The sequence below is a fragment of the Podarcis erhardii genome, assembly GCF_964252035.2.
Source record: "Podarcis erhardii genome assembly, chromosome: 2".
NCBI classification, from domain to species: domain Eukaryota; kingdom Metazoa; phylum Chordata; class Lepidosauria; order Squamata; family Lacertidae; genus Podarcis; species Podarcis erhardii.
In genome coordinates, this window is record NC_138498.1 from 41,195,321 (window position 1) to 41,223,263 (window position 27,943).

At 41.8% G+C, this 27,943-nt stretch overlaps 1 protein-coding gene across 1 annotated transcript; it reads right to left on the reverse strand.

The window, feature by feature from the left end:
* Nucleotides 1-1,570: 1,570 nt before the first annotated feature.
* LOC309333471 (cytochrome P450 2B4-like) lies at nt 1,571-17,135 on the reverse strand. Its single transcript, XM_081847015.1, has 9 exons — nt 16,764-17,135; nt 15,421-15,583; nt 15,043-15,192; nt 13,035-13,195; nt 11,633-11,809; nt 7,861-7,999; nt 5,724-5,911; nt 4,399-4,540; nt 1,571-2,174 (listed from the first exon to the last, which is right to left on the reverse strand). The coding sequence occupies exons 1-9, from the start codon at nt 16,932-16,934 to the stop codon at nt 1,981-1,983; spliced, it is 1,485 nt and encodes a 494-aa protein (XP_081703141.1). The 5' UTR covers nt 16,935-17,135; the 3' UTR covers nt 1,571-1,980.
* Between the last annotated feature and the right edge of the window lie 10,808 nt (nt 17,136-27,943).

Below are 27,943 nucleotides of genomic sequence, written 5' to 3' on the forward strand. Positions count from 1 at the left end.
TTTAAAACCTGTGTTCTACTTTATTGTAAAACCTTGAGGTGGGTAAAACCATGTTACTACTAGTGTTTATTCTTAAATCTCTTAACTGGCTTTCCTTACAATCAGCTAGTGGGGACTGCTGGCATTACATGGGAATTCTAAGAAACCAACAGCAACCCTTTACTGGCAATCAGTGCAGTTTTGAAAGGTTCCACCCACCATTTTGATTCAAAATGACATCCAGTGATAGACCAAAACCTGCTGCTTGAACTGAAGAGCCACTGTACCAATTTTTGTTAAAATATCTTAATAGTTGTCCTAATCAGTGCATTTTTGAAAGACCTAGCTTGTGATTTAGTTTCAAAATGGTGTTCAAATATAGTCAGGAAACTGCTCCTTGACCTCAGGGACCATTGTGCCAAATTTGGTTACAATATATCTTAAGCAGTGTCTAAATAAATACTGTTTTTTATTTTTTTAAAAGGTTCACGTTGTGTACCTTTTGATGTTGTGTTTATTGTTCATGACTACTTTTGTTATGTTTGTATTTATGTATTTTTTGTACTTTGTAAGCTTCCTGGAGCATGGTTTTAACTTTGGGAAGGCGGCATACAAATGAAATGATTTATTTATTTATTTAGGCCAAGTTTTTCCACATCTTCTTGTTTATTATTCAGCCACGCTGGCATTTTTTCATGGGTTTGTGCCTTTTCCTAGCCCGTACTACATATTTCATTTGTGTCTTTGTGAAAATGACTTTAAATTATGTTCACACTTTCTGAAGGAATCTGGTCCTCCTACAAGTAGTCTCAGTTTCCTCTAATTCCGAAGAAATTTTCCCTTTGACCACTTGTCATTTACCTGCCTGTGAGATATATAAATTTTCTTTTTTTAAAAAAATGGTCCAGTAGCACCTTAGAGACTAACTAAGTTTGTTCTGGGTACAGTGGTAGCTCGGGTTAAGTACTTAATTCATTCCGGAGGTCCGTTCTTAACCTGAAACTGTTCTAAACCTGAAGCACCACTTTAGCTAATGGGGCCTCCTGCTGCCGCCGCGCCGCCGAAGCACGATTTCTGTTCTCATCCTGAAGCAAAGTTCTTAACTTAAAGCACTATTTCTGGGTTAGCGGAGTCTGTAACCTGAAGCGTATGTAACCTGAGGTACCACTGTATAAGCTTTCATGTGCATGCACAATTCTTCAGATACACTGAAACAAAGAGAGTTACTTTCATCTTCTTCAGAGATTTAAATAGACAGAATTAAGGAATTTGGGGATACTGCCTCTTGAGCAGGGGCAGAGGAGGGAGATAAGCATTATATTTATTTGGCACGTCTACTCACAGGCTTTCTTTACTTTCAGTTGGGTTCTAATTGTGGGATCAGTGTTCCTCATGCATTCAAGTGTTTTTTCTGTTTTTTGTTTTGCACACAACAAATGCCACCCATATTCCCCCTCAATTCAATCCAGGGTAAATCCAATAAGATTAAAAAACAATAATCTGTTGCCAATGACTCATTTGAAATATCTCAACAACCTGTATGCAGTTTTAAGCCTCCAACTGAAACCAGACAAACAAGATTAGGATTCACTTTCTTAACTCAGTATAAAGCATTTATTTGCCCACAGATAACTTCTAGCCAGAACCTGCTCTATGGTTACATTTGAGAGAGGCAGCAAAGAAAATTAGGCATGGGTTCTTGTATGAAGCCTACTGTATATTCAAAATGCATTGTCAGGGTTGTGGTTTTGGAATCGTCCACTAGAGGCAAGGGAAGTGTGATAGGACTCTCAGCGGGAGCTATGTGACATCAGAACCTCAAGTTTAGAATAACCATAATGCTGTGTGTCACACTTGGTGACGCTCAGCAGATTCCACATCCTCCACTTTTCTACTCTGGCACAGTCCTAAAGCTTTTGGACAGAGAAACAAATAGACACACGGAGACAGAGAGACATTGTTCTGGATCTCTGAGTATTTCTGGAATCATGAATTTCATTCTCATTTCACATTTTTACGTCTGATGGCTTGTAACAGGCGGTGCTTCCCCTCTCCTCTGCAAGCAGAAAACAGGGTATCCATGTCCATCTCATTGGGGTTTGCAACCATTTGAAAGGTGAAGTTCTGGAGCAGGGTGGCAATGAAGAGGAAAAGCTCCATCTTACCCATAGCCTCTCCTGGGCAGGCCCTCTTCCCTAGAAGATGGAAAGGGAAAAAGAACTAGTTCATCAGCTGAGACATTTATGGTACCCAGTAAACACTTGACTCCTGAGGAGTCACCTCAAATTATTATCTGTGTACAGAGACATTTTCCCAGAAGCAACATAATGTCGCCAGTACATTGAGATAATGTGATAGCCCCACAATATGAATGCAGAGGTATTTCATTAACCATTAAATGTATGTTAGACTATAAAGGTTACCATCTGTAAGAGCTCTGTTATTCATTTTCCCACTCTTAAATTCAGTTGCCCATATTTTGCTACAATTTGTCATTAAAAAATATATTTGTCAAACCTCATCAGCATTTTAGGCAGAATTTGCCCTAATAAACTAATTTCTATATGTAATTTTGACTAATATTCACATTTTTGCAATCAGTTTTCCCTACTGTCATGCATCTTTGTATGTTATAGTTGCAAATATATTCATTTTTAGGCCCACTTTCCTCCAATATATGCTTTTTGGTAAACATTGTTTGGTTGCAGAACTGTTGCATATTATTATAATTTTCACTTTTAGAAGCAGCACGGGGGCAGCTGCAGCATGGGGACGGGGGGTAACCATCCACCCTTGCACTATAAAAAACTCCCACCCCACTGCCATGAGCTGTGGTTTGTCCCAGAGGGACTGTTTGTGTACCCTTAAATGCACTTGGGGAGATTTCTGACTTATGGCCCCAAAAGATGTGTTATCGGGCAATATGTGACCAGATCACCTGCATTCCCTTCTCTGCACAAGTAAAAGACAGCCACTCTGGGGAATACAGGTGAATCACACTGGGACTGCAAAGTTAACCATCTCCCTATGCTGTTTTCCCAATGCAAAAGGACAATGCACATTCCTTCCATCACTCCCATGGTTGCTTGTACCTTTGCCCCACCCCACTCTGAGAGATTTAGTCATGGATATCTCCCTCCCACCATATTTATATAGTTTGACACCAAGATAAATAGCATTCTGCTTCAAGGCTCAGATCTGAAGTTCCTGTTCCCAATGCACAATAGTGTTCATGGCTGCTACTTTTACATGCTGAGACGTGGCTGGTGCTGTGGTCTAAACCACTGAGCCTCTTGGGCTTCCCAATCAGAAGGTCAGTGGTTCGAACCCCCGCAACGGGCTGAGCTCCCGTTGCTCTGTCCCAGCTCCTGCCAACCTAGCAGTTCAAAAGCACACCAGTGCAAGCAGATAAATAGGTACTGCTCCGGTGGGAAGGTAAATGGCATTTCCATGCGCTCTGGTTTCCGTCATGGTGTTCTGTTGCACCAGAAGCAGTTTAGTCATGCTGGCCACATGACCCGGAAAAGCTGTCTATGGACAAACGCCAGCTCCCTTGGCCTGAAAGCGAGATGAGTTCCACAACCCCATAGTCGCCTTTGACTGGACTTAACCGTCCAGGGGTCCTTTACCTTTTACCTACTTTTACATGCAGGTTTGCATGTGCTCGAGGTGTTAATCTCAAAAACAAGACAGTCAATAGCAATGGCAGGGAGCAAGTCCAACACATGAATGAAACAGGAATTTCAGCAGCAGCCATGATAGCAGAAGACCAGACTCCAAGAAGCAATGCCAGATTACCAAATTGGCAGAGTAGGCACCAAACCATGGGCCCCATGCCTTTTATGGACCCCACAACAATGGACCAAAATAATATTGATTAGATCTTGAAAGAAAATTCCAGTCGAGCTTTCTTAGTTCAATGTTATCTCGCGGGAGTGCGTGCACTAGGGTTTAATCCGGCACCGCCATGAAGCACTTTCTATGCCAGGAGCGGGAAACCTTTTCACATGATCTGGGCGGGCAGGACCAAAGGAAATAGTGGGTAGAGCAATGGAGCATCCTTTTGCACAGTAGGCTCTATCCAGCCTTGCAAAAGTCAGAGGATTATTTCTGCACCTGCCCCTTGCCAGCCAGCCAGCCAGCTAAGCAGGAAGCACTGTCACAGTTCAAGGACATATTCCAGTCAGCCAGAGCACTCAGGGTGGGCATAGAGCAGGGGTAGTGGTGGGTGCAGCCTGGAAGAAAGGGGTGTGGTCTGGGGAGGGGGGTGTTTGCTTGAGGAGAGTCCTGAGGGCCAAATAAAGAGGCCTGGAGGGCCACATTCAGCTCCCTGAGGTCCCTCAGTCCTGCTCCAGGCTTTTGTAGGATCTTAGGTACCTAAATGAGGCTGCGAGCCCCGTGAACAGCTCTTACTGTTACCTGCAGAGAAAGGCATAAAGGCATCATTCATCCTGAATTCACCCTTTGCATCCAAGAAGTGACCCGGGTCAAACTTTTCAGGAGTCTCCCAGCAGGCTTGGTCGAAAAGCACAGAAATGAGCAGTGGAATAATAAAGGTGTCCTTTAGGGAGATAAGAAGATGCATAATCAAGACTGTCGGCTCAATTTAACAGAGAGCAAATAAAGAAGTCTTGTCTTTGACAGAGAGTTGAATGGAATAAATCTTCTCAGAGGAAGAGGTGGTTCATAGAAGGATAGTAGCAGAAAGATGGTGGGAGCTAAGGGTGGATGGATCTGTCAGTTTCAATTATCTCAATTTCTCATCCCCCCCCCCACAGCATTTTTTCTTAAATCCTCATAAAAATTCCTCAGCATTTTAGTGCAAATATCTCCTAATAAACACATTTGTATGCAGCATTGACAAATGTACACAATTTTCACAAGCAACCCCCCACCCCGAAAGTAATGCATTTTTGAATGTTTTTTCATGGATCTACCCATTTTTATGCAAACTTTCCCCTTACTGATGCATTTCTGTAAACCGTAGTTTTGTTGGAGAGACTATATCATAAAATTTGAACTGATTCGAATTTTCCATTCTCATGCTGTTTCCATTCTCATGTTGTTTTGAAAAGTGTGGATTTGATAGATTCAACTAAGTAGTTGTGTGCATGGAATGAGGTCCGCTGGCACAACAAGACTCTCCCCACTCTCCTCCCACCACATGCCTCTCACCCCCTAAATCTCTTCTGGAGGGTTGGGAAAAATGCAAGGTTTAAAGAACGGATCGGTGGGGAGGATAGGTGGGGAAGTTCTGCTGCACAAGCAGACCTCATTCCCCATATGCATACCCCACTTGGCACTATGTTAAGCCCCACCCCAAATCTTTATGTGATTTACGATCACTTGTATCAAGATGTGTGGGGGAAAGTGTGTGTAGTGTTTTACCAACAATTCAAAATCTGCACTTCTCCCGGTTTAGCAGTGCAATTCTCTGGCCATGTGTACAAAAACACACATACTAAGATAAAGTGTGCATAAAATTCATATACTGATGAAAATAACATACAAGCTGCGTTGTAATATGCTAAAATGTATATATTAGGAGAAATTCACACTGCAATGCTGATGAAATTTCATAAATACTTTTTAAAACATGCAAAGTGATGTGGGAAAGTAGAGAACTAGAATTTATGACTGGAGAAATGAGAAACAAAAAACTGAAATTGCCATATCTGACCATCCTTTGCACAATACATTTGCCCTTCACCAAAATACCCTGTTTATTTTCTGACTTGCCACACCTGAGGGATGGTGTAGCCCTTGAAATCCACATCCTGAGTTGTCCAACGTGGAAAAGCCTCACTACTCCCTAGCTGATAACGCAGTATCTCATGGGTAAATGCATTGGTGTAGTTCATCTTCACCCTGTCCTCCATGCCAGGAGCACGGTTGACTCCAACAACCTCATCAATCTCTTGGTGGACTTTGGCTGCAAAGAATGATATTTTATTGCATTGAATAATATTATTGCATGTTATTCTGGAACCCATTTTCCCCATATTGACAATACAGGCTCAGACTGCCTGCACCATACAGTGTGTAGAACCAAGGATATACAGCCGATTTTCGCTTTCCAATTTCAACCCTATTTGAGAGATCAATTTGAAGTGATGGCCCAATGATCCACAGTCACTTGCTGCATGACAGATCCACTGCTTGATCCAGGCCAGTAATCTAAAATGCTTAGGGTTAATCACAGGTTTGTCTGACCCAGAACGAGGGCTTTTTTCCCCCAACCGGAACTCAGTTCCAGCACCTCTCAGGTGGGCGCTATTGCCATTATAAGAGAACAAGGGAGGCATTCATGGTGAGTTCCAGTACCTCTTTTTCTAGAAAAATAGCACCGCCAAGGACTTGCATTCGACTGAAGGGACCAGTGGAATTCTAGAAACAATAAAAGGAACCTGCTCCTGCTAAAACCAGAACAGGAGCATGAACATGAAATTCTGCATCTGTTAAGCTTTATTCTGCACCTAGTTTCTTATTCCTAAAAGTCCAAGGCTCTAGCAGTTTCCCATAATCAATCCATCAAGTCTGAGCTATCTTAAAAGAATAATTAGGAGGTCTGTCCCTGCTTGCTCCACCCACCAGCTCTGTCTCCCCATTTGCCAACTACCTTCTCCCCACAGCTGGCCAACCCTCTTCCTTTACACCTCACTTACTCTGGGGGTGCTTCCCAGAGTGGTTTGCTAAACTGCTCTATGAAAGTCCCTCTCTGCTTGTGTTAAACCTCATTGCAGCCATGCTTAATGGAGGGTTAATGCTTTGTAGAGCAACTGGCTAAACCACTCTGTGAAATGCCTCATCCCTTTCTATTAAACAGCTCCCCTGGGCCCCCTGCCACCAGTGCTGCTTCCTCACTCTCCTGCCTGCTGTTCATAGTGCTAGAGTTGGCTTGGTCACCTGTTGGCAGCCACTTGAATTGCAGAGTGTGATGATAGCCTTACATTTCTATGTAAGAAAGAAGATATAATGTGTGAAATCATTCTAGAGTGGGTGAAAGATTACTGTATAGAGAGACTAGCTGCTTTATTGGCCTGTTTGCCTCAGAACAGGACCGGCCCACCCAAGAGGCTTGGTGAAGCATTCACCTCAGGCAGCAGCCCAGGGACAGTGGAGGAGGCAGCAGATCCAGGCCCCTGAGGAGCCATCTCCTCTGCCTGTCAGCCACTGCCTCCTCAGCCCCCACCTTCCCCCACCATTCTTCCTTGCCACCTGCTGCTCTCTGGTCCTTTCCCCCCTCCCCCACTGTCTTCAGCAGGTGTGGGATTCTCCAGGCTGCCTCCCATTGCCTCAGGAGGTTGCCGTGGCAGAGGTGATGGCAGCAGCAGAGCAAGAGGCAGGGGTGGCCGTGGGGCGCCATTTTCTGTTTTGCCTCAGGCAGCAAAATGCGCTAGGCTGGCCCTGCCTCAGGAGGTTATACATCGAGTGCACATTTAAAATATGAAATGTATTTTCAAACATGGTTAAATTGTTAATTTCAAATACTGAGGTGGTTGTGGGATTGTGGTGGTCGGAGAAATCTCTTGGGGTTTCTTTCAACTTGGCCATTCTTGATTCTAAGAGGATGTGGGCCACGAAATGGACAGGCACGTTTAGGCTCATTGTTAAGTAAACTCCAGAAATAAGTTGCCCAGGGTGTCCCAGTTGTTAAGTAGAGGAGTTTAGCAACAGCTCAGGAAGCAGAGACACCTACTAGAGGGTGGTGGGCATGGCTTCCTTCACTTTCTCTAAGGGTGGTGCTTGTGGAGAGAGAAACAGCCTGTAGTTTTGTGGGAGAGACACCACAGACTGGGGGTGGGGGTGGGGGTGGTGGGAGAGCTAAGCTGGAGCTCTGAAATATCTGGAAGTGTCTGTTGGGGTGCTAAAGCTTTGTACCTTGTATGTTTGGGTACCTTGCCAACATCAGGAGGCCATAGAAGATGCTATTGCTTGAGGTCTCTATACCAGCAATAAAGAGGACATACACAGTCATCACTAGGTCTTCAACACAGATATTCTGAGCAGAGCTTTGTTCCTGTAAATTAATGCAGAAAGAAAGGGAAGAGGTGGAAGGGAAATACCTGCTTAAAATAAAGGACCAGAATTTGTGCAACACCAGACAGCTGTGCATCAGTAAGCCATCAAGATGGTTTTCTCAGCATTAGCTCCATTCTAGATTAAGGTTACCAGATTTTTTTCAATGAATCCGGGGACACAATAAATAAATAAATAAATACTACACGTTTGGGATGTTGATGCTACAGCGATGCCAGTTGCAGAGGGGCACTGAAAAGGATATACCAAGAGCTCTGGCCAAAAGTTTCAATACAAGGAATAATTCCTACTCGAGAGTTGAAAAGAAAAACGTGTATATTCTGCTAATAATAACAGTTTTAAACTAATAGTAAGTTTAAACACAACATATAAGTGCGACAGTTTTAAAATAATAGTAAATTTAAACACAACGTTTAAGTCCAGCAATAATGTAGTTTCAAATATGCAATGATATAGTATAAAGGTACATAAAATACCAGTACACAACAATTGTTTTATACAAGTCTCAATGGTAGTCAAAAAGAGTCCATATTATATAAAGTCAAAATAAGGAATCAAATAGGGCCAAAAAGAAGTATCCGGAGTATGAATTAGATGTACGACTCAGTAGTGGTGACCAGGACAGGGCCCTGTTTCGGAGTAAATGCCTTCTTCAGCTGGTAATATGTCAAAATAGTTCAAGGTTCTCCAATACCATAAATCATAAATATAATGAAGTATATACATTCTAAAGTGTATTAACACATATCATGATATTTGGTTCCATACCTCGGTTTTTTAAGGAATATAAATCTGTTGGAAGTCTGTATCATTCAATTCCTTTGTGTTTCTTTTTCCAACATGCGTCTAGAAATGAGAATTTACAAGAGTTATTATTTCCAGTCAAATTGTTTGTGAAAAACGGACATCAGATGAGTGTTTTCTCACCTTAGATAAATGAATCCAAACTTCTTGCGTTTCTCTGTGCGTTTTCTATTAGGGAGTAAGATCATTGTCTTATATGTGTGTCTGTGGGGGAGGAGGATAGGCTCTCCCTTCTTAAAGGTGTAAACAGAGAAGAGATATAAAGTCCAAGGTCATCTGTAGTGGTTTTTTAAAGAAAAGAATTGTAGTCTTGATGTTCATTCAAACCCTTGAGGGACATCGTTTCAAACAAATGAATATATTGTGCTTCCTGTTGTAACAATAGTCTATCAATGTTTCTCCTGGTATATAAATCTACTTTTGGTTTCCAGATAATGAAGAAGACAAAATCATCCTCCATATGTTTTTGCTGTATATGATGTTCCACCATTGGTGCTAGAAGCCCACCACTACAGATGACCTTGGACTTTATATCTCTTCTCTGTTTACACCTTTAAGAAGGGAGAGCCTATCCTCCTCCCCCACAGACACACATATAAGACAATGATCTTACTCCCTAATAGAAAACGCACAGAGAAACGCAAGAAAATTTGGATTCATTTATCTAAGGTGAGAAAACACTCATCTGATGTCCATTTTTCACAAACAATTTGACTGGAAATAATAACTCTTGTAAATTCTCATTTCTAGATGCATGTTGGAAAAAGAAACACAAAAGAATTGAATGATACAGACTTCCAACAGATTTATATTCCTTAAAAAACTGAGGTATGGAACCAAATATCATGATATGTGTTAATACACTTTAGAATGTATATACTTCATTATATTTATGATTTATGGTATTGGAGAACCTTGATCTATTTTGACATATTACCAGCTGAAGAAGGCATTTACTCCGAAACAGGGCCCTGTCCTGGTCACCACTACTGAGTCGTACATCTAATTCATACTCCGGATACTTCTTTTTGGCCCTATTTGATTCCTTATTCTGACTTTATATAATATGGACTCTTTTTGACTGCCATTGAGACTTATATAAAACAATTGTTGTGTACTGGTATTTTATGTACCTTTATACTATATCATTGCATATTTGAAACTACATTATTGCTGGACTTAAACGTGTTTAAATTTACTATTATTTTAAAACTGTTGCACTTATACGTTGTGTTTAAACTTACTATTAGTTTAAAACTGTTATTCTTAGCAGAATATACACGTTTTTCTTTTCAACTCTTGAGTAGGAATTATTCCATGTATTGAAACTTTTGGCCAGAGCTCTTGGTATATCCTTTTCAGTGTACTTTCAACAAGAACTCCAGTTGCAGAGGGGCGGCCACTGCCTTGACCTCAACCGCCACGTTTCCCCTTCCTCCGAAGCTCCTAACTCCTTTCTCCATGAGACTGGGCAGCCCCTGAGTTGTTGGTTCTTCAGTGGTGGGTCAGGCATGGAAGGCGGAGAAGGAGGGCCAAGAGCGGTGGCGGTGGCAAGGCTCGGGCAGTGCAATGCCTCCCTTCCCATTGGACCAGTCCCAATCCCATTCCTACTTGCGTGCAAGCAGGAGGTGGTGGGGATCCCTCAGCTGGGAAGGGAGGCTTCCTGTTGCCTAACTGAGAGATCCCTGCCCCCTCCTGCTTGCACGCAAGCTCCGATAGGCAGCATGAAGCCTCCCTTCATAGATTAGTTGTTGGGGTCAGGGAAGGTGGAGGCAGCCTGGAAGCTGCATCTTAGAGCCCCTGCCCCACCATCATATGGGGACTTCCAAGCAGCTCCTGAAGCCAGCCAGATCCAACAGCTCCGGGCTGCTGAGACTGCCGCTGTTGTGTTTCCCAGGGACATTAGATGAAATCTGGGGACATTCCAAGGATGGAATTTGTCCAGGGACTTATTCGCAAATCCAGGGACTGTCCCCAGGAAATGGGGACGTCTGGTAACCCTATTCTAGATCAAGCTATAGGAAGGTGCCACCAAAAGCGGCAATCCTATGCAATACTCCACACATTAATGTGGATGTCCCATGGAACTTACTGAGGCTGTCCCACCCATCTGGATAGAGGTAGCAGATTAGGTTCATGGCTGAATGGAAAAGAAAAGGGACTGAGGTGAAGGTGATCCAGTTCCTTCTCCTATGGCCTTTGTACAAGCAAACTCCTAATATCTGATGTGTCTTACTCCCTTGCCTCCACCACCTACCCCTCTGTGGGACCCTGCCACAGATAACCTTTGTGGCTCGGCATTTCCCTCTGTGCAAAGGAAGGCCATCTGCCTTACTCGCCTCTCAGCCAGAGCCTCCTCCTCTCCTCTTCTTGACCCTGCTTTCTATGTTCCTTTGGAGCTCTAGACTGATGCACTTGGTGTCTTCCTCTCACTGCCTTCCACTTCAAGGGGCCCTCAAAATTTTCATGTTCCCCCATTACCTGATAAGCACCTCCGACTGATCTGTATGCTGCTGGCTATGGCCAAGCAAGGTGGACATGTTGATGCACACCCAGGTGAGTGACTTTGGATCACAGGGACTCACTACTGAATTTACAGGCAAAGAATTGTAGCAGACATGACATTATATGGCACATACATAAAAGTTTTCTGGGGAGCATAGCCAATTTCCAATCAAAATAGTCTGCCCTAAGCTTTTGGGGGTGGGGTGGGGCGGGAATCACCTGGCTGAAAAGATACAAGTTCTGTAGTTACATGCAACAAGCCACTTCCCTTAGCTTCCTTCCCGCCAACAAATTTCTCATCTACCTTATTCAACCTGAGCAGGAAGTAGTCAATAAAATCTCCAGGATTTTGTGGATCCAGGTTCAATTTGTGAGATTCCACGCTATCTCGGATAAACTGGCTGAGCTTGGAAGAGAGAGTGAAGAAACTCTTGTGGGGTCCAGGTATGAAGTCCATGATCCTTGGGATAGCATTGTATGCCTGGGACAAGTCAATGCAGTGCATTAGAGACAGTGATTCCCTCCCCCCCCTCCTGCCCCCATCTTCAGTAGCTTACTTTCCCACCTTTGGCCCAATTCACACGTTAATATATGCACCCATGTATTAGAGAAGGGTTGCCACATTCTTTCTGGCAAAATACAGGGCAGGGCAAGGGGGGGGTGGGGGGGTGATTTTTATTTTTAAAATCTGGTGCTGAAATGACTTCAAAACAATCTATTACAGTCTAACAGAATGGCCCCTCTGGAATTTGACACACACACACACACACACACACACACACACACACACACACACATATGCATGAACACACACATACACATAAATTTGTAAATCTGTCTGTGCTTTGCTACCCAGAACTTAAATACATAACCTTTCACACACCTTTTCACACACATGCATTTGGAGAGGATCCCTAACTTGGCATGGGGGAGGAGGGGGGAGGGAGAGGAAGAGAGTTGACCTGAAATATAGGACAAACTGCATTCTGCATGGAATCAATATAGGACACAGCATTTTACATTGAAATATAGGACTCAGTGGCGTAGGAAGGGATGTGTGGTGGGTGGGTGCGGACCACCTTGGGTGTCATCACTAAGGGGTGTGTGTGACAAAATGGCAAAATTTGTGTTTTTAAAATAAATAAATAAAAATTGGGCTCACAACACTTTTTTTGGGGGGGGGGAAATAACTCCTGCACCCACCACAGCTCCCTTCCTACGCCACTGGTAGCTAGGTGAGGCGGGGGATACTGCAGTGTGCCTGAACCATGTGTCTCTCTTGTGGGGGAGGCGGTGGGCTGACTGCCTGCAAGCTCCATGCTGCTTTTTTGAGCAGCATGAGACTTGTGTCTGCCCACCACCTCAGCCCCCCTACAGCTGAGGGGGAGGCTGCGGAGAGGCTCCATGCAGCGCTCCCTGCCTTGGCTCACCTCGCACACATGGGCAGTTTGCCCTGCCCCCAGCTTCAGGACATGCGCGCTGCACCGGGCACCCAAGCAGCTAGCTACACCGCTGACAGGACTATCCTTTAATATACAGGATAGGTGTTAACCCTTGTTCTCACTAACATGGAAAACCTATGTCCAGGTTCTTCTCCTTCAGAATGCAGAAAAATGTTTGCTCATAAAAGGAGCATTCTGCATAAATGAACACTTTCAATGACTGGGAGAAGTCCCCAGTTTTCCTAGGGCATGAGGGTGACGTACCGCTCCAGAGACATGTAAAAAGAGGTCCACAAATTTCTTGATTACATCCGCGAGCTCTTTTAATAGGGGGTCTTCATAGCTGAATCGGGTCCCAAAGATAACAGAGCAGAGCACATTAGAAACAGCAGTTGTGATGTCTGGCAATGCATCAAAGGTCTGCCCTACAACCGCAAAGAGAGGGTTAAAAAGATGACTGGCGTCCTCTGCCCTTCATCCATCAAAGCTTTGTGAACTTTCTCGGTGACCAATAGTTTGGAATTTGGATCTTTTATCTCTGTGTGTTCTGAAATTAAAGCTCAAGGTTGGCACATTCAAATAAGTGAATGTGATGTGCCAAAGTGATGAACTTGTTTAAAAGAAGAAGTGAATTTCATCTGAATTCAACATGAAATCAATTTTTCCACACAGAATTTATATGGAAAATACAGCAGCTCTAGCAAGACACATTTCTAAAAAAATTGTAACATGAAGAGGCTGATTAAAACAAGCATTATGAAAATCATGGGAGCAACCAATTTTGCTCCCCAAAGAAAGCTACCCAAAGTGAGATGTGTTAGTCACTGGGGCTTACTCCCCACTCCCAGTGGGGCTTACTCCCAGGTAAACGGCCATCGGATTGCTGCCTTAATGCCTCCACAGACATACACACCTAAGATATTGGCAAGGACAAAAGGTGAAATGAATGCCAGAATTCACTACCACAATTCAGCCAGTCATTAACCTATGAGAAATGTACTTCCAACACATTAGAGATACTGCCAATGAATGTGTTATGAGCAGGGAAACGGGTTCTTCATGCCAAAGTGTAGAATCTTGCATTGAATTTCATTGTATTGGTTTGGGCCCAGGTCTCCAATCTGTTAAGGCCATTTTGAATCCCAATTCTGTCTTCTGCAGCATTAGCCAGCCCTCCCAGTTTGATATCATCTGCAAATTTGATTAGCATTCCCTCAGTACCTTCATCCAAGTCATTTATAAAGATGCTGAACAACAACAGACCCAGGACAGAACCCTGGGGCACCCCACTTCTGGGCCGTGTCCTGAAAGTGGTGTTGAGGGATGAGTGTTCAGACCCCTGGGGGTTTGGGCTGGGTGTTCACCAGTATGCGGATGATATCCAGCTCTACCTCTCATTTAAATTGGAACCAGTGAAGGTGGTGAATGTCCTTGTGTGAGTGTCTGTAGGTGGTTGGAGGATGGGTGGCAGCTAATGGATTGAGTTAAATCCTGACAAGACAGAAGTATTGTTTCTGGGGGACAGAGGGCAGGCAGGTGTGGGGGATTCCCTGGTCCTGAATGGCATAACTGTGCCCCTAAAGGACCAGGTGCACAGCCTGGGAGTTATTTTGGACTCACATGTCTCCATGGAGTCACAGGTTAATTCTGTGTTCAGGGCAGCTGTCTACCAGCTCCATCTGGTACGCTGGCTGAGACCCTACCTGCCTGCGCACTGTCTCACCAGAGTGATACATGTGTTGGTTATCTCCCACTTAGACTACTGCAATGCACTCTATGTGGGGCTACCTTTAGAGGTGATTTGGAAACTCCTCCTCCTACTACTACTACTTTTTTCCAGGATGATGAGAAACCATTAGTGAGCACAACAACTCTTCAGCTACAAATGCACATAATAGTTATCTCATCCAGCCCACATATTACCAACCTCTCTGCAATACTATCATGGGGGGCTTTGTCAAAAGCTTTACTGAAATCAAGATACACTACGTTCACAGCATTCCCCTGCTCCTGGTCACATGTCTGTATGCCCCAGCATACTCTTCTTTACTTCCTCTTTAACTGTTCCTACCCTAAATAAAGGAAGGTCTGCTCTGTGTTCCCTATACCAGGAATGGGAATCTAGCATGTTCCAAATATTTTGGAACCCTGCTTCCATTAACCCTGGCCATTGGTTATGCTGACTGTGGCTGAAGGGAACTGGGGTCCAACAATATGTGGAATGCTGCAGGTTCCCCATCTCTGTACTAGACCAGGAAGGGGCCTAGAGAACCTTGTTTGGCTGCCAGCACTTCCACCAAGCAGTTTGCCTCCTCTTGCATCCGCTCAGCCATCGGTTTCCTCCCCATGCCAAAGTTCCTCAGTGTGGAGAGAGTGAAGCGGCGCAGTTCCCTCCATTTTGCATTGTCTGAGTTGATGAGCCCTGAAAAATACAATTGGCACTGTTGTATTTATGTTTAATCAGACGACACTGAAGTCTGCAGCATGTTTTGTCCAGAGGCAAGGATCTTCTCCCAAAGGATTTACATGGCTTGTTGTCCCCAAGATTTGTAAGAAGATTGACAGCCATCAATTCCTGAGAAAGATTGCCATGACTCTTGGCAACTGCATCTCAAATTAAGGGGAAGATAAGATAGTTAAGAGCACCCACCGTAACCACCAGTCACTTTTTCAAGGACAGCTATGGGTGGCCGCCCACCAAACGCTTCAGCGTGATCCACCAATGCACCTTTGACCGCATCATATCCACAAAGCACAACCACAGGCTTTGGCCCCAGCCAGATGGTGAAGACTGAGCCATACTTCTCAAAAAGCTGAGGACAGAATCCAAGAAAAGCATGAGTCATTGAGCTGTAAGATATCATTCTTGGAAATCTGCTCCAATTTGCTGCCCACACCATACCATTGCTTACTGCAGATCAGTTGCATTGATCATCCTTTATTTTTGCTTTTTTAAAAAATGGAGTTCAAAGAATGTGTGCATGGGGGGAGAGATCCTCACCTGACCTACGTAAGTACCTTGAATGGGCTCTGCAGCTATACTTATCTCAGTTCTAGCACTGGGGAGAACATGATAAGTTCACCTCAAATAAAGGAAACAGCCTAGTGTAAGACTGAGACTGCATTCACATTAGAACTTCACCTCTGATTCACAGCTATCGTCCAAAGCACATTAATACTTCACTTCGCATTTTGCGTGCTGAGTCCAATTCAGTCATTTCTTCAAGATGCAGGAAAACTTTGAAGTGTTGCAAAAATGCTAGCATTAAAGAGACAGCATGGGTGGTTCTGAACATAGGAATGCAGCAATTTGCCTCATGCAGAGTCAGACCATTGGCCCATTTACTCCAATAATGCCTACACTGACTGGCAGCAGCTCTCCAGGTGCTCTCCAGGGATTGAGCATGTGACCCTCTCTTTGCAAAACAATGTACCCTTCCTGCCCCCACTCTGCTGCTTTAAAGGGGAAAACACACACATCTGGACTCATCAGATCATGGATCTTTCAAGCCAAGGTTGCTTTGAGTGGAAAGATCACAAGGCAATTGGAACACCATGAGTCATGGTGTGAGGAGAGCTAAAACGTGAAGTAGATATTGATGAATTTACCTTGAAAGTAGAAGCAAAGAGCAGAATAATTGGGGGGGGGGAGTTAAATACAGGCTAGAAGAACACTTCCAAATGCAATCAAATGAAGGTGGCAGGGGAGAGAACTTCAATCATGCCAGCTGGATGAGTTAAAGTGAAATAAATCTCACCCATCTGATCCTAATGGATCTTGAAAATGCTTCCCAAATTATGGGGTAGTTATGAGAATAGAACCAAGGAGCATTTGGATTAGGTGGTGGCACAAGAGGATTGGTATTCCTGGAAATCTCACATATGCATTCACCTCCTGCCTTTATTTCTGCCTTTGCTTCTTGAGCCATTTCTTATTCTCTGCCTTTTTAACTAAAGGATTCCAGTGGCAGCCTTGCAAGAGAGGGCACTTACCTTGGGGTAGGTTTTGTGTAGAGGCAGGACCTCTTTCTGCAGGAGGTTCCCCAGAAAGAGCCAGGGAGTGGGTCCTGGAGGTAGCTGGCCTCTTGCTTTGTGAAGTTTGAAGGACAAGGCCGTGAGTAGAAAAAGAAGAAGGAGCACTCCTGCCCCAGTTACCAGCTCCATCTGTATCCTTGCTCTGTCCACTCTAAAGGCAAAAGGGCAGAAGCTTTTTAAGAGATGCTGACCTAGAAGAAAGTGACAAAGTTTGAGACACGCCCAGAATGCCAGAGAGAGACATTTTTTCTACCTTCCTGGATTCCAATCCCCCTGGTATCTTCCATTGTTGCTAACACAGCTCCAGGCTAGTCAATTACACCAATGCTTTGGGACACGACAGAACTTTTCACAAAACTCTTGTTTAGTTACTGTTTTGATTTCAAATAAAAATAAATGGCACAATCCCTGTTATTTTTTTCTGTAAAGGTTCATTTGCCATTATCATCATAAACATAGGTTCAAGATTCCAGTAAGTAGGGGTTTGTTTGTTTTTTTAAAACAATATTTATTAAGATTTCAAAAAAGTTACAATAATAAAAAAGAAAAGAAAAAGAAGAGAAAAATACAAAACACAAAAAGATAAAAAGCAATTAAAAAAGAAACCTTTCCATATCTTAACTTTCATTTACTTATTTCCCTGACCTCCTCGTACCTCCCTTTTTTGTATTCTAGTTCAATTTATTATTTCAGCAAATCCTTTCCATTTTTGCTTTTATCCTAATAGTTTATCTTAATATATTGTAACTTTACATTCTCACCTGTTAACAATCCATCTTTAAATACTCCTTTATAACATTACTGCTAAAGCCACATAACTTCATTCCAGCATCCTTCTAACATTCCTTAATTTTACAATATTTCTGTAAATAGTCTTTAAATTTCTTCCAATCTTCTTCTACCAACTCTTCTCCCAGGTCTCGGATTCTGCCAGTCATTTCCGCCAGTTCCATGTATTCCGTCACCTTCATCTGCCATTCTTCCCGGGTGGGTAAATCTTGTGTCTTCCAATACTTCGCGATGAGTATTCTTGCTGCTGTTGTGGCATACATAAAAAAAGTTCTATCCTTCTTTAACACCAATTGGCCAACCATGCCCAGGAGAAAGGCCTCTGGTTTCTTCAGGAAGTTATATCTAAATACCTTTTTCATTTCATTATAAATCATCTCCCAGAAAGCCTTAATCCTTGGGCATGTCCACCAAAGGTGAAAGAATGTACCTTCAGTCTCTTTACATTTCCAGCATTTATTATCGGGCAAATGATATATTTTTGCGAGCTTGACTGGTGTCATGTACCACCTATATATCATTTTCATAATATTCTCTCTTAAGGCATTACATGCCGTAAACTTCATACCTGTGGTCCATAACTGTTCCCAGTCAGCCAGCATAATGTTGTGTCCCACATCTTGTGCCTATTTTATCATAGCAGATTTCACCATTTCGTCCTGAGTGTTCCATTTCAACAGCAAGTTATACATTCTCGACAGAATCTTAGTTTTGGGATCTAACAGTTCTTCTAGTAAGTAGGAGTTTGAAAGGGATATAGATTTAGGTCAGTTTATCCCCATGGGGATTTTTGTCAGGGAATGGACAATGGGTGTTTATTAAGTTTGGAATTAACTACTAGTCACGATGGCTATGGTCTCTCTCCACGATCAGAGGCAGTAATGCTTCTGAATACCAGTTGCTGGAAATGAAAGGAGATGAGAGGGCTCCTGTGCTCAGCTCCCACTTTTGGTTTCTCCCCAGGTGTCTGTGTGGCCCCTCTGAGAACAGGATGACAGGCTATTTGGGCCATTGGCCTGATCTTGCAGACCATTCTTAGTTCTTTGTAGAAGCCTTCTTTTATAACTGAAACTAGAATTTAACTGGTTTTGTGCTTTGAAAATGCATTGACCCTGTTTTCCCCATGGAGCTTCTGGTACTTTAAAGACATGGGATGATATTCAACACTAAATTAGGCCCATTAATTTTTACTCAGAACAGACACGTTGAAATAAATTGGCCTAATTTAGTCATATTCCTTCATTTCAGTGGCGTTACTCTGAACAAAACTGAACACCACTCCTACAGATTTATTGTGACATGAGATGAATATATATGATGATAAATAAAATGGGCTTCCGTCTACAAAAGCTTGTGCCATAACAAATTTGGTTAGGCTCAAAGTTGTTGTTGACCTTTCTGCTATATTGTTGAAAGTGGCTCAGATTGTTAACCTTCTGCACTTTCCCCTACCTGCAGTTTCAGTTCCTGTTCTTTGCATTGCTGCTTATTTTAGCTCAATGACACTGCAACTTTGCAGTTTTTCTTGTCCTGTTTCCCCATTCTGCTGCCAGCATCGTTCCCCTTCTTCCTCCTGCCAGAGGACCAGTTTGCACTAGAAGAATTCGGCACTAATTATAAACTACAATGCCCCCTTTGCTCATTACTAGGAACTCATGAACCATTCTCTAGCATTTCTTTGTCAACTGACTTGTTCCCCCTTTAAAGGACCCGGAGTCACAATGTTTGGGAATAGCCGCACTACACAGGGAAAGGACTAAGAAGCTGATGCACAATCACACAGGCATGGGAGTGCTACATCAGGATCCAACATGGGTTGATGGTTAGGATGTTAGAGTTGTACTGGGAAGACCCAGGTTCAAATCCCAACTCATCCATAAAGCCATCTAGATGACCATGGTCTCGGCACCATGTCTCAGCCTAATTGGCTGTCCAGAGGAAAACAAAGGGCCTGCCCTCTTGTATATACTTCTTAATGTACAGAGTTTCTTACCTGCTGGCCTTCTTCCTCCATTAGCTTTCCTTCCACTTGCAAGGAACCAACCATATCCTCCCCTTAGTATCTAATTTTATTAGGTACAATTTTATTGCTTTGAACACGTCTTGAAGTTGAGAACTTTATACAAAATGCAGTAGGCTTTTAATATTTACATATGCATTGGGATAATAATATTGAATTTATATAATAATGTATGGGTTTGAGTTTTCTTCGTATATTTTATATATTCATATATTGTTTCTTTCTACCCAGTTTTGTACCTTCTTCTTTTCCTTTCCTTTCCTTGCATCACTTTATTTATAATTGAAACGTTTTCAATAAAAATACCCCCCAAAAAAGTCGGGAAGAAAAGAGCAAATGTGAAACACTGTTTAGGATTGGACACATTGAGACAAAGTGGTGTGTATAAAACGGTTGTGCAGGTTAAAACTACTTGTGCAAATGATCTTTCTTCTCAGCTTCTCCCTCTGCCAGGTCCCCTGAAAAAAGCCTCTCCTGGTGGGCCTTCCTTTTGAGGGTTCTGCAGTGGAGGGGGGAATTGCAAATGTTGGATATAACCCATGGGTAGGCAAACTAAGGCCCGGGGGCCAGATCCGGCCCAATCGCCTTCTAAATCTGGCCTTCGGAGGGGGCCACCAGGGGGCGCATTGGAAGATGGCTGACAATAACATCTGTCCAACCCACATGAGGTAATTAAGAGGCTGATATGGGAGTATGCAGCCTCCCTTCGTTGCCCCAATTGAATGGGGAACACTGCCTTGCCTGCTGTGTCCATAATTCACCCCCGGATTCGAAAGAATCAAGTGAAGAACGGGAGTGAAGACTGCTAACTGAAGTGACCTCTGTGAAACGAGAGCAACGGGTTGGATTTAACGGAATACAACATGAAGAAAATACACCAGGTTCAGTATGCCGGAGCGGGACTGGATGGTGGGGGGACTTTTTTTCTTTTCTTCTATGTGATTAACCAATAACCCCTCCTCAAAAAGAACCGTTGCATAACCGACCTAAGCAGGATGATTAAAAACTGTGTGGAAATGATTTACTACCAAAAGTTTGGCTTATGAGATCGAGAAAAAGAACAAGGGCTTTTGATGGCACAGCAACAAAAAGGGAGTCACCATTTTGACAGGTCCTGTCGAAAGATTCATGATCGGGAGGAGGAAGCTTTGTTTTCATATTGGATTCCTGGTAGAACCTCCTCGAGGACTGAGAAAGAGGGACAGACCTGTGAAAAGTGAATGAGTAGACAGCAAGAATGTTTTTCTTTATGGAAGCGATGAAATATGACTCTTCAGCTGTCTGAAATATGACTCTTGGATGCATGGAAAAATCCACACAGGAATACAAATTTGTTTCAACCCAAAAAAGATGGAGACAATTGGAAATTGCAGAGTTTGGAGAAAATGAAGGATAAAGTGCGAGACTGGTTACATTACGCTCAGATTAAAGAAGTTTTCAAAAATGATAAAAAGTTAGGGTTCCAGGTGGAGAAATCGAAGCTAGAAACAGAATTGTTAGAACCAAAGACTAAGGTACTATCTAGAATGTATAACTTGCTGTTAAAATGGAATACACAAGACGAAATGGTTAAATCGGCTATGATAAAGTGGGCACAGGACATTGGGCATAACATTATGTTTGAGGATTGGGAAAGGTTGTGGACCACTGGGCTGAACTTCACCGCATGTAATGCTCTGAAGGAAAATGTAATGAAAATGATATATAGATGGTACATGACCCCAGTTAAACTTGCCAAAATATACCATTCGTCTGATAATAAATGTTGGAAATGTAAAGAAAATGAAGGAACATTCTTTCACCTCTGGTGGACATGCCCTAGGGTGAAGGCCTTCTGGGAAATGATATATAATGAACTGAAAAAGGTATTTAAATATACCTTCACTAAGAAACCAGAGGCCTTCCTTCTGGGCATTGTCGGCCAGAAGGTGCTAAAGAAGGATCGAACATTTTTTATGTATGCAACAACGGCAGCAAGGATACTCATTGCTAAAAACTGGAAAACTCAAGATCTACCCACGCTGGAAGAGTGGCAGATGCAGCTGATGGACTATATGCAACTGGCCGAGATGACTGGCAGAATCCGAGACCTGGGAGAAGAGAGGATTGAGGAAGATTGGAAGAAATTTAAGACTTATTTACAAAAATATTGTAATTTGGTTGAATGTTAAGAAGGATGCTAGATTATAAAAAAATTGGCCACCACTAAATTAGATTTGAATTTGATGATAAGTGAGATTAAAGAAAACATAAATTTTTTTGGAGAATTGCTAGATTATATTTAAATGAGTGGATATAAGATCGTAAACAAGTCGATAATTTGCTTGGAAAAACCTTTTAATGATGTAAATGGGAGCGGGAGACGTGAGGGAGTCCAAAGAAATGATGAAACTACGTTGTGTTAAAAATAAGATTGTTTATTATTTGGTATTTGTATTTGTATTTGTATTCAAAAATCTTAATAAAAATTTATATAAAAAAACAAATTTGTTTCAACCCACTTATGGAGACAAGCAGAGGCCACAAAGACAAAGAGAAAGGAAAAATATATGAAAACAACTAGAAGAGATGTGGAAAACAGCAAGAAAGGATTGGACAGAATTCTGAACATAATTTGGACAGATTTGTGGACTTTTAAAGCAGCAGCAACAAGAGGATTGGATCCCTTTCGGAACTTGAAATATGGGTACCCCCAACAAAAATTTAAAATTAGGCTCTGTAATTCGGAACTTATGTGATTTGATATGATATGATTGGTCTGTTAATAAAAAATACTTTTTTAAAAAAATCCGGCCTTTGGAAGGTCTGGGAATCAGCATGTTTTTACATGAGTAGAATGTGTCCTTTTATTTAAAATGCATCTCTGGGTTATTTGTGGGGCCTGCCTGCTATTTTTACATAAGTAGAATGTGTGCTTTTATTTAAAATGCAACATTTATTTAAAATGTTATTTGTGCAGCATAGGAATTTGTTCATTTTTTTTAAAAAAAATGTCCCCCCCCCACAAGGTCTGAGGGACAGTGGACCTGCTGAAAAAGTTTGCTGACCCCTGAATTACAACCCAATGTAATTGGGTGTCATATTTTCACAGTTTAACAGCCATTTTAGAAGCGTGGGTCGTAGTACTCATCCCCAAACATAGCAGCCTTAAAAATGTGTTATGTGGAAAACAGGGTTCATAAACATCTATAGCCATTCAAAATGGAGGGTTTTAAAATAAATCATTCCAACTTAATAGAAAACAAAATTATGAAAGCTGGGTAAATTAAATTAAATGGGAAGTTTTTGCTAAGCTTAAAGACCACACTTCCCTAGCCAAACAGTCATTTTTTGTGATTTGAATATTCTGGATCTGCTACATACAATCTTCTTTATTTGTTTCATGTCTAGGGCTACTGTACCTTTCTAATATCACACAGATGGATGAGCAAGGGGTCAAAAGGAGCAACATTTTATGAAGTCTTTTTTTTTTACATTAAACTTATAACTATTTTTTTTGACAAAGTAATAATCATAAATAAATAAGAATAAAAATGTGCACCCCACCACTGAGATCATTGCGTTGTAACTATCCAACCTCCCAAAATTTCAACACCTCTTGTGATGGTTTGACCCCTTTCTGTTTTAACAGTACAAATTCTACAAACACCTTCCATATCTCCTCAAAATCATTTCTCCTGCATATTCCCTGTCTTACCTGCAATTATGCATAACTTATTTTATCTTTATAATTAATACTTTGATTTTCCAGTGTCCTAATTTCTTCCTCTAACTTTTTAATGTCTTGTTGTTTTTTTAATTTACTAGATTCCCAAATACTAATTCCCCTCATCATTGCTTTCATTGTATCCCATATTATTGCTTGAGTACTTTGCCCCTTCTCATTAATCTCCCATATGTCTAATAATTATTTCCCTATCTTATTTACTGTTTGACTGTTATTGAAGATCCTCGTGTCTAGCCTCCATTTTCTGGCTTCCTTATAATTTTTCTTTATTTTTAATACCATATTAACCAATGCGTGCTCGGTTATCTTTATTATTACAATTTCAGTACTCATTATTTTAGATATTAAGTTTTTTGAAGCGAAGATGTAATTGATCATTGAGTAGGACTTATGCATTGGTGAGAAGAATGAATAGTAATTATTATTATTATTATTATTATTATTATTATTATTATTATTAATTTATACCCTGCCCATCTGGCTGGGCTTCCCCAGCCACTCTGGGCAGCTTTCAAAAAAATATTAAAATACTGTAATACATCAAACATTAAAAGCTTCCCTAAACAGGGCTGCCTTCAGATGTCTTCTAAAAGTTTGGTAGTTGTTCTCTTTGATGTCTGGTGGGAGGGCATTCCACAGGGAGGGCGCCACTACCGAGAAGGCCCTCTGCCTGGTTCCCTGTAACTTGGCTTCTCGCAGTGAGGGAACTGCCAGAAGGCCCTCGGTGCTGGACCTCAGTGTCCAGGTAGAATGATGGGGGTGGAGACACTCCTTCAGATATACTGGACTGAGGCCTTTAGGGCTTTAAAGGTCAGCACCAACACTTTGAATTGTGCTCGGAAACGTACTGGGAGCCAATGTAGGTCTTTGAAGACCAGTATTATGTGGTCGCGGCGGCCGCTCCCAGTCACCAGTCTAGCTGCTGCGTTCTGGATTAGTTGTAGTTTCCGGGTCACCTTCAAAGGTAGCCCCACATAGAGCACATTGCAGTAGTCCAAGCGGGAGATAACCAGAGCATGCACCACTCTGATGAGGCAGTCTGCGGGCAGATAGGGTCTCAGCCTGCATACCAGATGGAGCTGGTAAACAGCTGCCCTGGACACAGATTTGATCTGTGCCTCCATGGACAGCTGTGAGTCCCAAATCACTCCCAGGCTGCGCACCTGGTCCTTCAGGGGCACAGTTACCCCCATTCAGGACCAGGGAATCCTCCACACCTGCCTGCCTCCTGTCCCCCCAAAACAGTACTTCTGTCTTGTCAGGATTCAACCTCAATCTGTTAGCCTCCATCCATCCTCCAACCGCCTCCAGACACTCACACAGGCCCTTCACCGCCTTCACTGGTTCTGATTTGAAAGAGAGGTAGAGCTGGGTATCATCCGCATACTGATGAACACCCAGCCCAAACCCCCTGATGATCTCTCCCAGCGACTGTGTGTAGATGTTGAAAAGCATGGGACAGAACCCTGAGGCACCCCACAAGTGAGAGCCCAGGGGTCTGAACACTCATCCCCCACCACCACTTTCTGAACACGGCCCAGGAGGAAGGGGCGTATGACAGTGCCCCCAGCTCCCAGCCCCTCAAGACGGTTTCTTCTCTCCTCCCCTCATCACTCTCCAAACATCTTTCATATCTTTCCTTTTCATAATTTTAGCTAACCCTGTAATGTTATTACATCTTTCCTCTGGGGTAGGATTTGACTTATCCAATCGTTTATCTAATACCATATTGAAATCTCCTGCCATAATCATATAGCCCTTTTGAATATCCTCCAATTCCTTAAACACTTTTGTGGCCTTTCAGAAAATTTAAGTCCATTCCAGTGCTTAACCATGTAGTGTGTTTAGGTGTTAGTGAAGCTCAGATGCTGACAGGAGGAGAAGAAGCAGGCAGAGAGAAAGAGAACAGTTAACAGCAGAAGACAGAGAGAAGACAGAGAGAAAGGGGAGAGCAGCTGTAATCTGAGCTCTGAACAAAGGGGAGACGAAAGACAGGGCCAGAGTGACAGGCGGCAAATCTCGTAGGATCCCAAAAGTGGCCGAGACGCATGAAAGATACTGGAAAGAAGGTGGGGGCTTCTGTGCTAGAGAAGGGGGGGAGCTCAGTCCAGGCAACTCCATCTTCTGGGGAGGACGATGAGTAGAGGAGTGGCCCTCATAGTCAACAAAAGAGTGGTGAAAGCTGTACTGGGATGCAATCTCAAAAATGATAGAATGATCTTGATACGAATCCAAGGCAGACCTTTTAACATCACAGTAATCCAAGTTTATACACCAACTACTGGTGCTGAAGAAACTGAAATTGACCAATTCTATGAAGACTTACAACACCTTATAGAAGTGACACCAAAGAAGGATGTTCTTCTCATTATAGGGGATTGGAATGCTAAAGTAGGGAATCAAGAGATAAAAGGAACAACTGGCAAGTTTGGCCTTGGAGATCAAAATGAAGCAGGGCAAAAGCTAATAGAGTTCTGTCGAGAGAACAAGTTGGTCATCACAAACACTCTTTTCCTTTTTAAAAAAATATTCTTTTTTATTAAGTTTCATTTACAACAGACATACACATACAAAAAAAATTAAATAAATAAGATCCATCAAAAAACAAAAAAACAAAAAACAAAAGGAAAACAAAAGGAAAAACAATAGAAAAACAAAAAACAACCGATACACATGACAAAAACCATTTCGGATACACCGATTGACTTCCTTCCCTGCTGGATTCGGATTTCTTAATTAAAGACTCCATTTTCTACTGCTGGTATTGTTGCTGAGGTTATACACCGTAAGTTTTATAACAGACCTGCTATAGTTGTAATGTTTCTATAGTTTCCTTCAATATAAACCATGAATTTATTCCAATCACCAATAAACTTTGTATTTCTAATTTTTTGCGTCATTTTTGCCAATTCAACAAATTCAAATAATTTTGTTTGCCAATCCCTCACCGTTGGTATATTTGTGCTTTTCCAATTTTGTGCAATTAGAATTCTGGCCGCTGCTGTTGAATATTGAAACAAAATTTTGTCTTCTTTCCTAATTTCTTCTCCAATAATTCCTAATAGGAAGGCCTCTGGTTTTTTATGGAAAGTGTACTTAAATATTTTTTTTAACTCATTATAAATCGAGTCCCAAAATTTCTTCACTTCCTCACATGTCCACCACATATGTAAGAAATTGCCTTCTTTTATTTTGCATTTCCAGCAGGCCCTGTTTCCTGTTTTATACATCTTTCCTAATTTTACTGGTGTTATATACCACCTATATATCATCTTCTCTAAATTTTCTCTAATTGCAACACTTGCCGTAAATTTTATTCCTTCGTTCCATAATTTGGACCATTTTTCATATTCTATATTATGTCCCAGGTCCATCGCCCATTTTATCATAACCTCCTTAATTTCTTCGTCTTTTGTGTCCCATTCTAATAGTATGTCATACATTTTGGATAATAATTTGGTTTTGTTTTCAATTATTTCTATCTGGAATTTAGATTTCTTTTCATTCATTCCTACTTTTTTGTCTTCCGTCCATATTGCATTTATTTGATGGTATTGTAGCCAGCCTGATAATTTTCCTTTCAGGTCCTCATATGGTCTTAATTTCCAGCTGCCTTCAGATCTTATCAATAAATCCTCATATGTCAATCTTTGCCCTTCCATATTTGTTTTTTTAATTATTAGGATATCTGTTGGGGACAACCACCAAGGTATTTTCCATTCCAAAAGTTTTTTGTTTTTCTCCCAAACTTCATATAGTGGTCCTCTAATAATATGGCTTGAAAACTCTTTATGTACCTTTTCTTTGTTTGACCACAAGTAGGCATGCCAACCGAACCTGGTGTTAAATCCTTCTAAATCTAATAAGTCGGTATTCTCTAAAGTTATCCAATCTTTAACCCAGCATAGGCAGGCAGCCTCGTAATATAGTTTTAAATTCGGGACTGAAAATCCCCCTCTTTCTTTTCAATCTGTGAGTAGTTTAAATCTAATTCTTGGCCTTTTCCCCTGCCATATAAATTTCAAAAGGGTTTTCTGCCAATCCTTAAATATTTTAGGGCCTCTGATCACAGGTATATTTTGAAACAGGAACAACATTCTTGGGAGTACACACATTTTTATCGCCTCCATCCTACCTATCCACGAGAGTTTAACTCTATTCCAAGTATCTAGATCTTTTTTAATTTCTTTCCACGTTGTCGGATAATTATCTTGAATTAAATTTATATTTTTTGGTGTAAGCCATATTCCCAAATATTTTATTTTTTTAGTTACCTTGATTCCATATTGTATCTCTAATTTTTCTCTTTCATCCTTTCCCAGATTCTTAATCATCATTTTTGTCTTTAATTTATTCAATTTAAAACCGGATAATTTACCATATTCTTCTAATATTTCCAGCGCTTTGTTAATACTTTTTTGCGGCTCTTCCAGAGATAACACCAAGTCGTCCACGTAAGCTTTTAGTTTATATTCCTTTATTCCTACTTTAATCCCTTGAATCTCTGGTGTTGTTCTTATTTGTTCGCAATCACTTCTAATACCATAATAAATAGAAGCGGGGAGAGAGGGCATCCCTGTCTTGTTCCTTTTTCGATTTTAA